The sequence below is a fragment of the Neolamprologus multifasciatus genome, chromosome 12, assembly GCF_963576455.1.
Source record: "Neolamprologus multifasciatus chromosome 12, fNeoMul1.2, whole genome shotgun sequence".
Classification (NCBI taxonomy): Eukaryota; Metazoa; Chordata; class Actinopteri; order Cichliformes; family Cichlidae; genus Neolamprologus; species Neolamprologus multifasciatus.
The window spans coordinates 2,343,885-2,357,237 of NC_140450.1; the positions used below are offsets into that span (position 1 = coordinate 2,343,885).

The window sequence follows — 13,353 nt, forward strand, 5'->3', positions numbered from 1 at the left end:
ATAGTCGACCAATCGTGGCAGCCCTAGCTCTGACCTTTCCACTTGTTTTATGAATTGAAGTTGTAAAAAATAATGAAATCCTTGTCGTCGAGGTTTATCTTGTATTGCTGTTCTGCTGTTTTGTAATTTATGGTTTGTCTCTGCCTGTGAGAGCAGGTTGGGCATGGAGCACGATGGCCAAGGCAACCGCTGCGGGGACGAAACGGCGATGGGAAGCGTGATGGCCCCACTGGTGCAGGCGGCCTTCCATCGATACCACTGGTCAATGTGCAGCGGGCAGGAGCTGAAGCGATACATCCAGTGAGTTCATAAACCTGCACAGTACTCCGCATGCGTGCTGACAGTCACGACTCCAGAGCTCCACCTGGGATGCGTAAATCTGCAAAAAATAAAAAATCACAATATATAAGAGTTAAGTTAAAATTGGGAAATGTTTTATTAAAAACTTTATTAAACAACAACCTCCTCAGCTACATACATGTGCTCAGAGATTTTGGGGTGGATGAGTAAATAAATTCTCAATAAGACCCGACAGTCGGATGCTGGAGCAGTGGGGTCAGAGGGATGGATGGGAACGCCACCAAATTAGGATGATCAGTTTGGCACATCTTAATGTTCCTCCATAATTCTGACTCTTGGAAACGTATAAAGGAGACAAGCAGGCTGTTTGTTGGCGGCGGAGTGTCAGAAACGTCAAATCAATCACAGCCCAGTGAGCAAATTGCATTTTACAGCTCAGTAGCCAAACTATAAAGAGCTACATGGTTGCTCTATCTGCCGCATATTTCATACTCTGTTTGTCCTCAGCATGCATTCGTCATAATTAGTGTTGTCTACACTCACAACAACAATAACCTCAGCGTATGTTTTATCATAAGATAGAAAATCAGCAAGAAATATATGAAGAGGAAGCCAACGATCTGTGAGCAAGCACAACAAATCCTGTTTCAGGCAGCCTGAAGGTAACAGAATAATTACCCTAATTCATGCAGCGTGACAGAGACGAGACCCCAGAAATCCCCCTAAAGCACTCTAATCTGTTGAGACACTTTATATTTAAAATATCTTATTATTTACAGCCAACATGATGAAAATGTCTGGCTCCGCCCACCAGAATAAATGCTTCGTGTGTCGTCTGGTGTCCTGCTGTATAACGTGTTAACCCGAGGACGTCTGAGCTTTGACACAAGCGTTGTTGGCCTGTGTTCAGTTCATAGACATGGATTTTTCTTCTTCTCTCTGTAACTGACGGGGAAAGCTCAGCGGAGCGTGGACGCAAAATTATTGATGACGGTGACAGTGTGTAATCAATCACCAAACAGTGCCGCGATTTTTTTTTTCCTGGCTTTTATTATGAAAGGTGCCTTTGTTGACAAAAATCAATGTATAGCAGGAAAAGGTTTCTGCGTTATCTCAATATGAAGAGTTTGTGAGGCAGCTGCTGAGAAGAAATTTAATGAGAAGTCTAAAAATCATTCCACATTTTCAAAAGGCACATATGCCTGCTCGGTCTCTGCGCTGGGTTTAGCTGAAAAAACAAACAGCCAGGCTGGCATTTACTGCAGCTGAGCCGCTTCTCACCACCTGGCTCTGTCATTAAATCAGGAAGTATGTGCATAAATCTCAGCGGGAAAACAAGCCGTTTCTGGATTTCTCTGATAGCTTTGTGACGCATTCAGGTAAAATCAGAAGGGTCAAAAGTTAAGAAATAACAGAGGGGCGGATTTAGCCTTTTAGCTTTGGGTTCGTTTCTTAATCATTAGCTTAATAATTAGATTTTGCACTGACGTCGATGGAGGGATTAAATGTCTGAGTCGATAATAGATTCCAAAAATATAATTATTCTTTAATGAAGCTGAAAGTTTCTGTTAAAGTCTTTAACTTTACTCTAATGTGTTACTTTGTAATAACAAACCACACGCAGCGTATAGCAGACGGCTTTTATAGCATTTGCAAACAGCAGAGCAACAAGTCGTATTCTCTTGTTATATTGAGCAGGTTTAACTAGTGTTCATGCAACAGTTTGAGTTACTGCAGGGCCTTTAAATCCAATCATCCATTAAGCAGCAACTCCCACAGTGAACAAACAGAATGAAGTCAAAACTATTAAACTAATCAACAAATGAAAACAAAGCTTCCGGTTGTGCTAAAACACAGGTGTTGAACTCCAGGCCTCGAGGGCCGGTGTCTTGCAGGTTTTAGATGTGTCCTTGATCCAACACAGCTGATTTAAATGGTTAAATGACCTCCTCAACATGTCCTGAAGTTCTCCAGAGGCCTGGTAATGAAGTAATCATTTGATTCAGGTGTGATGACCCAGGGTGAGATCTAAAACCTGCAGGACACCGGCCCTCGAGGCCTGGAGTTCGACACCCCTGTGCTAAAACATCAGCGTAACAGAGACTTGAGTTATGTGGATCATTTGTTGGACTGATTTATCTGCAGAGGGCTGATGATCGGAGGCTCTGCTGGATGTTTGGCTTCACTTAGACTGAATTAATTCGTGACAGCAAATAAGTAAAAATTATGCGACGCTTGTGGCCACATCGAGGAGGGGGTGTGGCCTCAGGCTTTCCAGGTACAGATCCCTGTTCAAATAAAGATCTCTAGTTTGTGTCAATAAACCTTTTTGTGAACTTTGTTTGGCTTGTTCGGAGTGAAAACACGAACCTTCATGTCCTCACAGCACGTACGATTGTCTCCTGGATGACCCCTTCAAACATGACTGGCCGGAGCTTCCTGAACTTCCTGGCATCAACTACTCGATGGATGAGCAGTGTCGATTTGACTTCGGGGTCGGCTACAAGATCTGCACTTCCGTGAGTAAAAAATAAATAATAAGTAATCGATAGCAGAAACCAGCTAAAATATATCCTATGGAAACTTTAGAGTCTTGGGATGAGCGAGCAGGACTTTGCAGTGAGGTTTCTGCAGAAAGCTGTGCTGATCACAGCCTCCACAGGAAACTGACTTTGAAATCTCAGACGATCAGAAACCGTCTGCAGGTTATCGAGCGCTTCAAACAGAAGCCTGCTCGTTTAACCTCAACCACACCTGTGATTCCTCAGACCTCTGCAGAGGCAGGGCGATCACTGTCGTCCCTGTTTACTGTCATCTGTTTCCAGGTCAGAGATGCTCACATAACAGAAAAAAATGAGCTTGTCCAGTTGTTAATTTTGTGGATACTGCGCTAATAAAAATGCAGATATGCTCAGTATGAGCTGTTGAATCTTAAGCTTTGAGTGTTTGCAAGATTTTGTTTCATTTATTTATTTAAGTGAGTTTTAAAAAGTCAGAAATGCAGCAGCCTGATGAGAGGCAGACGTGATGATGTTGATCGTGTGTCGCAGAAAGTGTCACGCTGTACTCACAAAAGCTTTAAGCTTGCAGAGGACGACTTGTTGTTTTGGGAGCTGTAGGAACAGAATGAGAGGATTGTGCGTCTGGCTAAGATCGTCGATCGATGTCTGGGGTCCTGACTTTAAACTGAGGCTGCCATTTCTTTGAAAGCATTTTGAAAGTCAACAGAGTCCCGGTGATGCAGTCCTATTATCGCTGAAGGCTGCATTGTTTGATCGCAGCTTAAAAAGGAGGCCCGGCTGCTCCGTCTGAGGGTTAATGGGTTGTAGCTGACAGTTTTCGATGCCCTTTGTTCTCCACAAAGATCAATTTTTGGTTCTTATTTTCTGCTTTGTAATTGTTTGTTCATTTCACGAGATGATACACTGCTAAGAGGAGATGTTGTATGCCGTTTTAAAATGTCCTTCCTCGTCACCATCTTATTAAACAATTTATCAGATGATCACTTCTGCTGTTTATGAAAGTCTGCAGCTACACACAGCATTACAGAGCATTTCAGCAGTTTTCATCTCATTATTTCGAGTTGTGTGTGTGTGTGTGTCTCTGATCACCAAACTGAACATTTCCTCTCCAGCGTCAGAAGGCACATAGACATGCTTTGTGACTAGATGTGCACCTAATGCAGCATTTGTGAGACCACGGCCACGGCTAAGTGTTTAAATAGTGAACTTACTGAGTGTAACTTCCTGTGCTTCAAGTTTGCAATTAATGTCTGTGGTCTGCATCAAATCTAATCAAATCTAATAAAAGGCCTCTTAAAGTGCTTAGATGAAATTAATCTGAACCGACTCATTTACATCACGGAGGTTTAATTTATTACGGTGCTCGAGGTTTTACAGACAGCAGGGATGTGTCCACCGAGAGCAGGTTGCTCATATACCGAGACTGCTTCCTTTGTAGTCACGCTAATCTAATCTAATGCTCATCTAAATGATGAAAAACACTTAAAAATGTCTTTGTAACACTTAAAAACATCACCAGCTATTTAAATTTGACACAACTCATTTCACATTACCTAAGAGAGAGACCTGGCTCTGAGAGCACAGAGAGTCTTTGGCTTGTGTTCAGGTTGATGTGACCTGTAGTCGCTTTTTTTGTGTAAAAGTAATAAATGAGAATGAATTTCTTCTCACAGAAGAAATAATAAAGACATGAGAAATAAATAAAAGAAATAATGGTTTTCTTCAAAGGCACCTATTTTGCTTTTCCATATTTTGTCATATACTTGCAGTTCAAATGATGAACTCATATTATAAATAGTGTCAAACAATGAGCTCAGCATATGTGCAAATAGCCACCATGAGCCAAAAGTTGCTCTAAATGCTTTTTTTCTTCTGTTGGATCTCTGTGATGTCACAGAGAAGCGATGGTCATCTCAGGAGGCAGCTTCAGCTTCTGTGAGCACGTCACCCAGTTACTGTTGCCCTGTTGTTTGTGAGCCAATCAGAGGACTTTAAAGAAAGACAGAGGAGGAAGCAAAGCCCAGTGTGGGATAAAGATCATTTTAAACTACAGATCATGCAAAGCTGCTCTAGTATTATCCAATAATAAAAAACACTGTGAGCCAAGTAGCTTAGTAACTTTTTTTACACCTCATGTTCCAGAATTATTTCCAGTGTTGCCAGCTTGGTGTAAAATCAAGCAAACATTTTTTTAATTATTTATACAGCACATTTAATTACAACAGGAGCGTTGACCAAAGTGCTGTACAAGAATACAACATACCTAATAAAAGAACAAATAACTCTCATGCTGTATTAAAAGCCAGTAAATAAAAATGCATTTTAAGATAAGATTTAAAAAGATTGACAGGAGCCTGTCTGATGTGTGGGGGTGAATTATTCCACAGCTTAGGCGCTACGACTGCAAATGCTCGATCGCCTCTATGAAGCAGCCTCGACCTTGGTACGGCTAAAAGCAAAAGATCACTTGATCTAACAGATCTAAGGGGGTATAAGTCTGCAAGAGGTCAGACAAATACCCAGGAGCCTGTCCATTCAGGGCTTTGAAGGTCAACAATAAAATTTTAAAGTTAATTCTGAAGCAGAAGAGAAGAGAAATTGAAGAGAGGCGAGCACCGGGGAAATGCGTTCACGTCTATTTCTGCTTGATCTACACTGAGAAGTAAACTTTTTACACTTTAAAATTCACTGTGTTGTGTGTTGTCATGCTTAGTGCCGACGTAGGACAATTTTCTGATTTAAGTACGACTGTGCAATGACAGTAAAGACTCAAGTTCAACCTACAAATTGTTTACAGCCTGCAGCTGTTAAAAAAGTGAAGAGATTGAAGACATGCTCTGTTGATCAGCCTCTTTAAAAACTCTGGTTCAGGTTTGTTTGCTATGATGTTAACTCTTCCACAAAAGCTGGATGCTAGCACAGATGATTGTTTTAGCGTCGCAAATGAGCAAATCACACATTAGCCGTGTCATTGCCCACCTGAGCAGATTACAGCTGTTACTGCTCACTGGGCCATACTGAAGTACTGTTTAAATCAAGTGGTCGGTTTAACACCTGCATGCTTATCTACATCTATTAAGGCCACGTTAGCTTTACACCCACATCTCTGGGTCGCAGGATTTGCCTGTAGGTGGACCTGACCTGCATTTTGCCCCATTTTTGCCTTTTTAACCGAACATCAGAGCAGGTCGGCCAGCGAAGGCAGGCTGCTCTGTTGGTTCTCAAAAAGAGTCATTTTTACAAAGAAGGGCTGAACAATATGGAGATTAAAAAAAAAAGAGTCATCAAGGTAATACTACATGTGCCCCATATACATGTATACACCATGTTTTCTATGCTTTTGATGCTTCTCCTTTTCAGTTTTAACTATTTTCCATCAAACAAAAGCATCAGGAAAGCTGTAAAAGAAAAAAAATGAAGTGCCAGTTAGGGCTGCTCGATTATGGCAAAAATGATAATCACGATTATTTTCACTGAAATTGAGATCGCGATTATTTGACGATATTTATTTAACAATAACAATGTGTTGAATAATGACTTTAAAGATTGTCAAAAATAATATAAAATAGTGCAAATACTGATAACAGTGCAAATGTTTGCAATATAAGAAATAAATGAAAAATGGAAACATCTATGTTTAGTGAACTTTGCAGTGTTGCTCTGTGGTGCAGCTACGACACTGTAGCAAAGTTTACACACTGTGTCTACTTGATCCACGTCTGACTCTGAACCCATAATGTTTCCACACCACTGAAGTTTTTTTACCTCTTTTCAACCAACAGCAGTCACTCTCCTCTCCAAATAACTTTTGCTTAGCTTTCCGAGCTTCCCTCGGGTCCTCTTAATCAGCGTCCCCAACCCCCGGGCCTCGGACCGGTACCGGTCCGTGAGTCGTTTGGTACCGGGCCGCGAGAGTTGAGGCTCAGGTGTGAAATGTATAGTTTTCAGGGTTTTTATCGTTTTTCAGCGTTATTTTGTTATCGTTTTTATCGTTTACTCGGTTTTCCTGGGTCTTTTCACGTGTGTTATGAATAAATCTTCTTTTTTTCGGTACAGGCACTAGTTTTATTTTGTTGTATTTATCCGCGACACCTTAAAGGCCGGTCCGTGACAATATTGTCGGGCATAAACCGGTCCGTGGCGCAAAAAAGGTTGGAGACCGCTGCTCTTAATTGTTGTGACACGTGTTCGAAATGCAGAGAGGTGCGCTCGATTCGCCACACGGAGCAGCGCGAGAGTAAAGCACGAGGGCGGGGCTAATAATCGGCTCAGTCATTTTTAATGATCGTTGAAAGCCCAGATCGTAGTCGAGGTTAAAATTCGATTAATTGTGCAGCCCGACAGATAAATGTGTAACAGTGACAACAACACAGTCCGTTAGAGACAGCTGATTATCGACCTGTCAGACCAAAAACAGTCCTGTAGGTTATGGCTGTCGTGCTCACTGTTGCTGTGATTTCACCTCCACGAAGAATCGGACAGAAAGTTAGTGAAGCTGTTAGATGTTAGAATAACAGAATCCCAAATGAACTTTAAAATAAAAGACACAACTTCTTGTGTGTCTTCCTCACTCTGACCTCTTTTCTGGAACTGCCGAATCCTGAAAAACAATATTTTTTGGAACGCTTGAAGGAAACAAACAAAGCGACGCAGGAACAAAAGATGTGATGAGCGACCTTAAGGCCTGAAGAAGTCGATGTATTGTCAAAATGTCATCCTGATGTGGACTGGAAGAAGCAATAAGAGCGAGATCGCAACATGGAGGTGTTATTTTTGCCCCTTTGTGCAGAATAATACCCGAGCGCTTTCAAAGAATTTCTGGTGTTTTTGTGTCTCCTGATGATTGCCTCACAAAAGTAGGAAAAGGTGATTCAGTTGGAGGCTGATAAAGTTACAGAAGGTTGCAAGAAAAAGCAAAATTATTGCCTCGGTTTTGTTTAAAAATCCATTTCTGCCCGGTCGTTGTCCTTGAATGCAGATTATTAAAAACAGAAAATCAGATAATTCAGAGATGGTTTTCTGAGATGAACGTGACTCATGAACTGCTCACAAAGGAAACAGTCTGCAAATGGAAACAAAAAAAGCATCCAAAAACTGTGTTTTTGCAAATAGATTCTGAATATTGATTAAATGCATAATGATTAGCAAGTGATCAAAATACATGAGCTGCTTGAACAGGATCCAAACACCCCGAGTATACAAATCATAAGCAGACCGTCTAAGCCCCCCTGGGCATAACTGGGGCTGCTGCACTGCACAAGTTAAAACGATTTTTGTTTGTTGTTTAGAAAAAGAAGTCCCTCCAGGTAATTATGTTTATAATAAAGAAGAGATGTGAAATTAAATGGACTGGAACTGAAGAGGACACAGTTTATCGTTGCAACCGCTACTTCGGATGCTTCTCTAACTAACTTGACACCCTTGGACTAAACTTCAGCCCGAAGCCCTGGAATAATGCACTTAAATCTAATGTCTCACTATGTTATACTTGTTTTTTCTGGAGCACTATCTGTTAACCCTTGTTTTTTTTTTTGTTTGTTTTTTTTTATTTTATTTTTTGTTTGTTTTTTGTTTTTGTTTTTTTGTTTGTTTTGGGTTTTTTTTACTTTTTTTTTGGGGGGGGGGTTGTTTTGTTTTGCTTTGTTTTATTTATCTATATACATATATATATATTTTTTTTTTCCTGTAATAATATCTGAATGATCTACATGGGAGAGTATGTATAACTATATCTATGTGTTTTCCTAACACTATTCATACGTACATACATTACTATTATACACTCAATTTTTTTTATTAATTTTCTCCTCTATTTTATTTGAACTCTCTCTTCCTGTTGGTTAAAATGTTGTTGGAAAAGCAATAAATAAATCTTTGAAAAAAAAAAAATTATGTTTATGCTGCTGCAAACAAAGCACCCGAGCAACAGAGATGTGGCCGCAGCAGACATGTTCAGAAAGGCTTATTAACCTCTGCAGATGTTCCAGTTTTATCAGCGGTGCTCTCAAGTACTGCTAACGAGGCGGAAGGGGAACTAGTTCCCAATCCAGGTGAACTTAATAAGAAGATTCACGCAGTCATTAATGTCGTACCAGTAACTGCTTTGGATGAGAGCGAGACAGTGGGAACCAGTTTCTTTTAGAAGCAACAGATGATGACACAAACATGGTGAAAAATAACGAGCGTGCTAATATTTGGGAGATAGCTGTTAGCACGTAGCAACATTATAAACTGTGTGTTGTCTGGAGATCGACAGCTGCTTCATTCGTTTCTCCTCAGAACTATAAACGTCTTGCATCACACATTTATCTGCAGACGTGAAGGAAGAACTGTTGCACAGCCTCTTGTCATTGAGATGTTTTGGGCAGCTTAGCTGTCGCTTTTTAAGTTATCTCGAATTAATCTGATTGTCTGCTCAGATCCCTCAGAAATGTTTGACCACCTTGCATGGTCTCCCTCTTTTATCAGACAATTCTCATCGTTACTTTTGTGCTGTGGGTGATTAATCATTTCTTTTGCACCTTAGTTTATCAAGGACTCTTGGATATTGGATATAACACAAAGTCTGATAGATACTCTTTCCTTTGCTATTTTTAAGTGACCATATTCTGCTGACTCAGTTAGGCAACACAATGAGCAGCCGAGTTATTCTGCAGTTATATTTTTATCTATAGTGTGCCATGTTTTCAGTCGCCTTGACATTTTTTGCTGCCTGTGTTCCAGTTTCGCACATTTGACCCGTGTAAACAGCTGTGGTGCAGCCACCCAGACAACCCCTACTTCTGCAAAACCAAGAAAGGGCCGCCTCTCGATGGGACCGAGTGTGCACCTGGAAAAGTGAGTTTGTCTATTAGACCTACATACAATAACACTATAAGGGCACCGCCAGGAAAAAAGCCGGTGGATGGTGGAGATGGTTCGTGCAGCTTTTAGCTGCAAGGGAGCGAGTGCGGTTTAAGCATAGGCTGTATGACATGGATGGGGATTGTCTCCAGGTCTGAAAGGTGGAGCCAGTATAGAGGTGCCTTAAACGTGCATGCTTTCTAATGACCAAATAACTCAGACTGTATAGAAGTCTATGAAAAAATGACTCTACTTATCCTAAGGACACAGAGCCTCCTGGGACATGGAGTCTGAACAGCTCTGTGGTCCTGATGACTACAGGGTGGGCCATTTATATGGATACACCGTAATAAAATGGGAATGGTTGGTGATACTAAAGTCCTGTTTGTGGCACATGTGGGCTCTTGCTGAATGAAGCTAGGACAGCCACTGATGTTTCTTCATTAGTGACAGTTTTCTTGCGTCCACATTTTGGCAAATCCAACACTGAACCAGTTTCACCAAACTTAGCAAGCAGTTTGCTGACTGTAGCATGGGAGATGGGTGGTCTCGTAGGGTGTCTTGCATTGAAATCTGCTGCAATGACCCGGTTACTGCGTTCACCAGATATCAACACGATTTCGATCCGCTCCTCACGTGTTAACCTCTTCGACATGTCAATGGCTGTGAACACAGAGAAACTTGTAAATAACTCATGAAAGAATAAAGTTACGTTGAAACCAAGCACACCATTGTTTTTCTTGTGACATTACCAATAAGTTTGATGTGTCACATGACCCTCTTCCTATTGAAAAAACAAAAGTTGTATCCAAGATGGCCGACTTCTAAATGGCCACCATGGTCACCACCCATCTTGAGGAGTTTGCCCCCTCACATATGCTAATGTGCCACAAACAGGACTTTAATATCACCAACCATTCCCATGTTATTGCGGTGTATCCATATAAATGGACCCTGTAGTTTCAGTACATGTACCAGTGCGTGATAATGGACTATTTTTCATTGTGCAAGGTAATCCAGTAGAATTAGGAGGATTACTTCAACATTTAAAATATCTCTGATGATGTCATCACTTCACAGGACGAGCAACTGTGGTAACCACGGAAACCTTGACATTCCTGCCCACATCCTTCTGGCTAAAAAGTTTAGCATTTAGACAGGAGACTTTCTCTGCTGGCTTACTCTCCTCGTCTCTCTTTGCCTTCTCATCTCATGTAGTGGTGCTACAAAGGTCACTGCATGTGGAAAAACCCGAATCAGGTCAAGCAAGACGGCGCCTGGGGCTCCTGGAGCAAATATGGTTCCTGCTCACGCTCCTGTGGAACTGGAGTTCGATTCCGGACCCGTCAGTGCGCCAACCCTGCGTAAGTGGACGAGCATTGATTAGGTTCAGGGCGGCATCGAGAATAATAGAAACAGTAAAGTATTTGAACAATGATGTGACTTTTGTCCTGGCTGCCCCCACCCCGAGCCACGTTCTGCTGGAGGCTTCTTCCTGTTAAAAAGGAGTTTTTCCTTCCTACTGTCACCAAGTACTTACTCAAAGGGGGGGGGGTCCTCTATACTACTGTAGGTTCTTTACCTCACGTATCAAGCACCTTGAGGCGACTGCTGGTCTGATTTGGTGCTGTATAAATAAAATGTAACTTTCAGAATCTTCCATTTAAATCACCGCTGTAGACAGTTAATTACTTTTTATTAAACACCTGAATTAAAGGTGAACATCTTCATTTCAGACATATCCTGATTCTTTTATTGAGAATCCACTGTGGTGGGGTACAGAGGTGAAATTAAGTGTCATTGTTCAAATATGATGCATGATTATCATATTTGAATAAGCATGAGTCTAACTGCAAAAGCTCGTTTGGATTGATGCACACCTTTAATGCTTATGAAACCTTAATGGATTAAAAGAGACGGTTTTACTTTGACCGTGGACTATTGTGCTTCATGCTGTCTTAATGAGACAAACTAACACTGATCACTCGTGCTTTTGTGACAGACCTCAGTCAGTCTTCTTTAAGTAGCTTCCTAAACCCAAAGGAACGCTCCTCTGGAGAAAATCACCTGTTCTCTTTTTAACTGTCTCAGCGGTAAATTAAAGTCTGTATAAAGATAGGAAACAGGGGATGCACCGGTTTAGTCCTGAGGCAACCAAAACTCTGCCTCAACTGGTAAAGCTCATTAATTTATATATATGCAGCTTACAGCAGCCTTCTCCTGTCTCTTCGTAGGTTTTAGTCAAAGGAAGTCAAAGCATTGTGAAAATGACTTTATATAAAGTTTAACACTCGTGTAAGCGATCAGTTACCAGACTCTATGTTCAGCCTCATATCGCTTTGTAGAACTTCAAGTTTGGAAACCCTTTTGTATAAAATCATCAGTGTTATTCGTACGGTTTCTCCTTCTTAAATCCTTTTCAAAGGCAAGTATTTTTCATTTCAACAAAACTCAGGAGGCTTAATTTAAATAATCAACTCCTGTTAAATGAATCACTGTAATGTAAATAGTATTACTGCCCTGAAATGACGCTCCACTTGCAAACCAGCCGTAACAGCTCAGAATCATTTTTAGCCAAATGTGCGGGTGGATTTGTTTCCACTTTTCAAAGTTTATAAGAAGTCTTCGCTGTCTGATCGGCGCCTCTGATGTTCATCCATTTCGTTGCCCAGCCCGTCGAACGGCGGCCAGGACTGCCCGGGAGTAAACTACGAGTACCAGCTGTGCAACACAGACGACTGTCCCAGGCACTTTGAAGATTTCAGAGCTCAGCAGTGCCAGCTCCGCAACTCCCACTTTGAATTCCAAAATGCCAAACACCACTGGCTGCCCTACGAGCATCCTGATGGTAAGCCAGAAAAATGTCAACAGATTGTTTTGCTCAGGCCTGAGGCTGCGTTGCTGCTTCTTTTATGCCCCAAAAAGAAGAATGAAAGCAGACGAGGGCAGGAGATCTGAACTCAGACACAGCTGAAAGAAACATAGTGAAGACAGGAACGCAGGCAGCCAATCACCACGTTGGACACGCTCTTTGTGCAAAGGGGATCTTTGTGTTGTGTCCTCTGTCATATTTTTCTTTTGTATTCTCTCCGTTCTGCTTCTTCCTGTCCTTCTTCAGTCTTCCATCTCTCTGCTGGAATGAACAATTTAAACCCGTTCAACCTTCAAGCTTTCCCTCTTTGCAAAAGTATTGGATCACCTGTGCAATTACAAAACTCTGGGCAGGGCTTTGGAAAGTCAGTCATGTAGAAAATAAGTAGGAATCACACTGAGAAAGTGCAGGAAGGTGAGAAATTACAATCCGATCATGGCCTTCAGTGGAAGGCAGAGAGCTTTTCATGATGTCTGCAGTGCGATTTGACTGTTGGGTGCTGAGCATAAATGCTTTCATGCACGTTCTTATTGTTGTTTATGTTCAGATTTTGTCTGAACAGGTTTTTGTTCATTTTAAAAACACATTTTTAAAAAGAACAGAATGAAAAAATTTAAATATTTTTTAAAATATGAATTAATAATTTAAAAAAGATCAGTTGCAACATATTTTTGCAGATGTATATTCTTTTTTTGGAAGTGCAATAGTTTTGCATTTGAGACGAGAACTAATCAGCACACTGCAGATAACCAGCCTGACAGCTTGTGTGAATGAAAGGACAGAAGCATTTTTGTCATTTTTTACATATGATCCAGT

General features: G+C 41.2%; 1 protein-coding gene across 1 annotated transcript in view; it reads left to right on the plus strand.

Annotated features, from left to right (window-relative positions):
- The window catches only part of adamts3 (ADAM metallopeptidase with thrombospondin type 1 motif, 3), a gene marked incomplete at its 5' end in the record, with an annotated part of 170,896 nt that overhangs the window by 99,704 nt on the left and 57,839 nt on the right, over positions 1 to 13,353 (plus strand). The window contains 5 exons of the mRNA XM_085180835.1: positions 157 to 300; positions 2,687 to 2,819; positions 9,546 to 9,659; positions 10,884 to 11,029; positions 12,338 to 12,513. Of these exons, the coding sequence (XP_085036961.1) occupies positions 157 to 300; positions 2,687 to 2,819; positions 9,546 to 9,659; positions 10,884 to 11,029; positions 12,338 to 12,513 (713 nt within the window). The remainder of the gene's footprint in view (positions 1 to 156; positions 301 to 2,686; positions 2,820 to 9,545; positions 9,660 to 10,883; positions 11,030 to 12,337; positions 12,514 to 13,353) is intronic.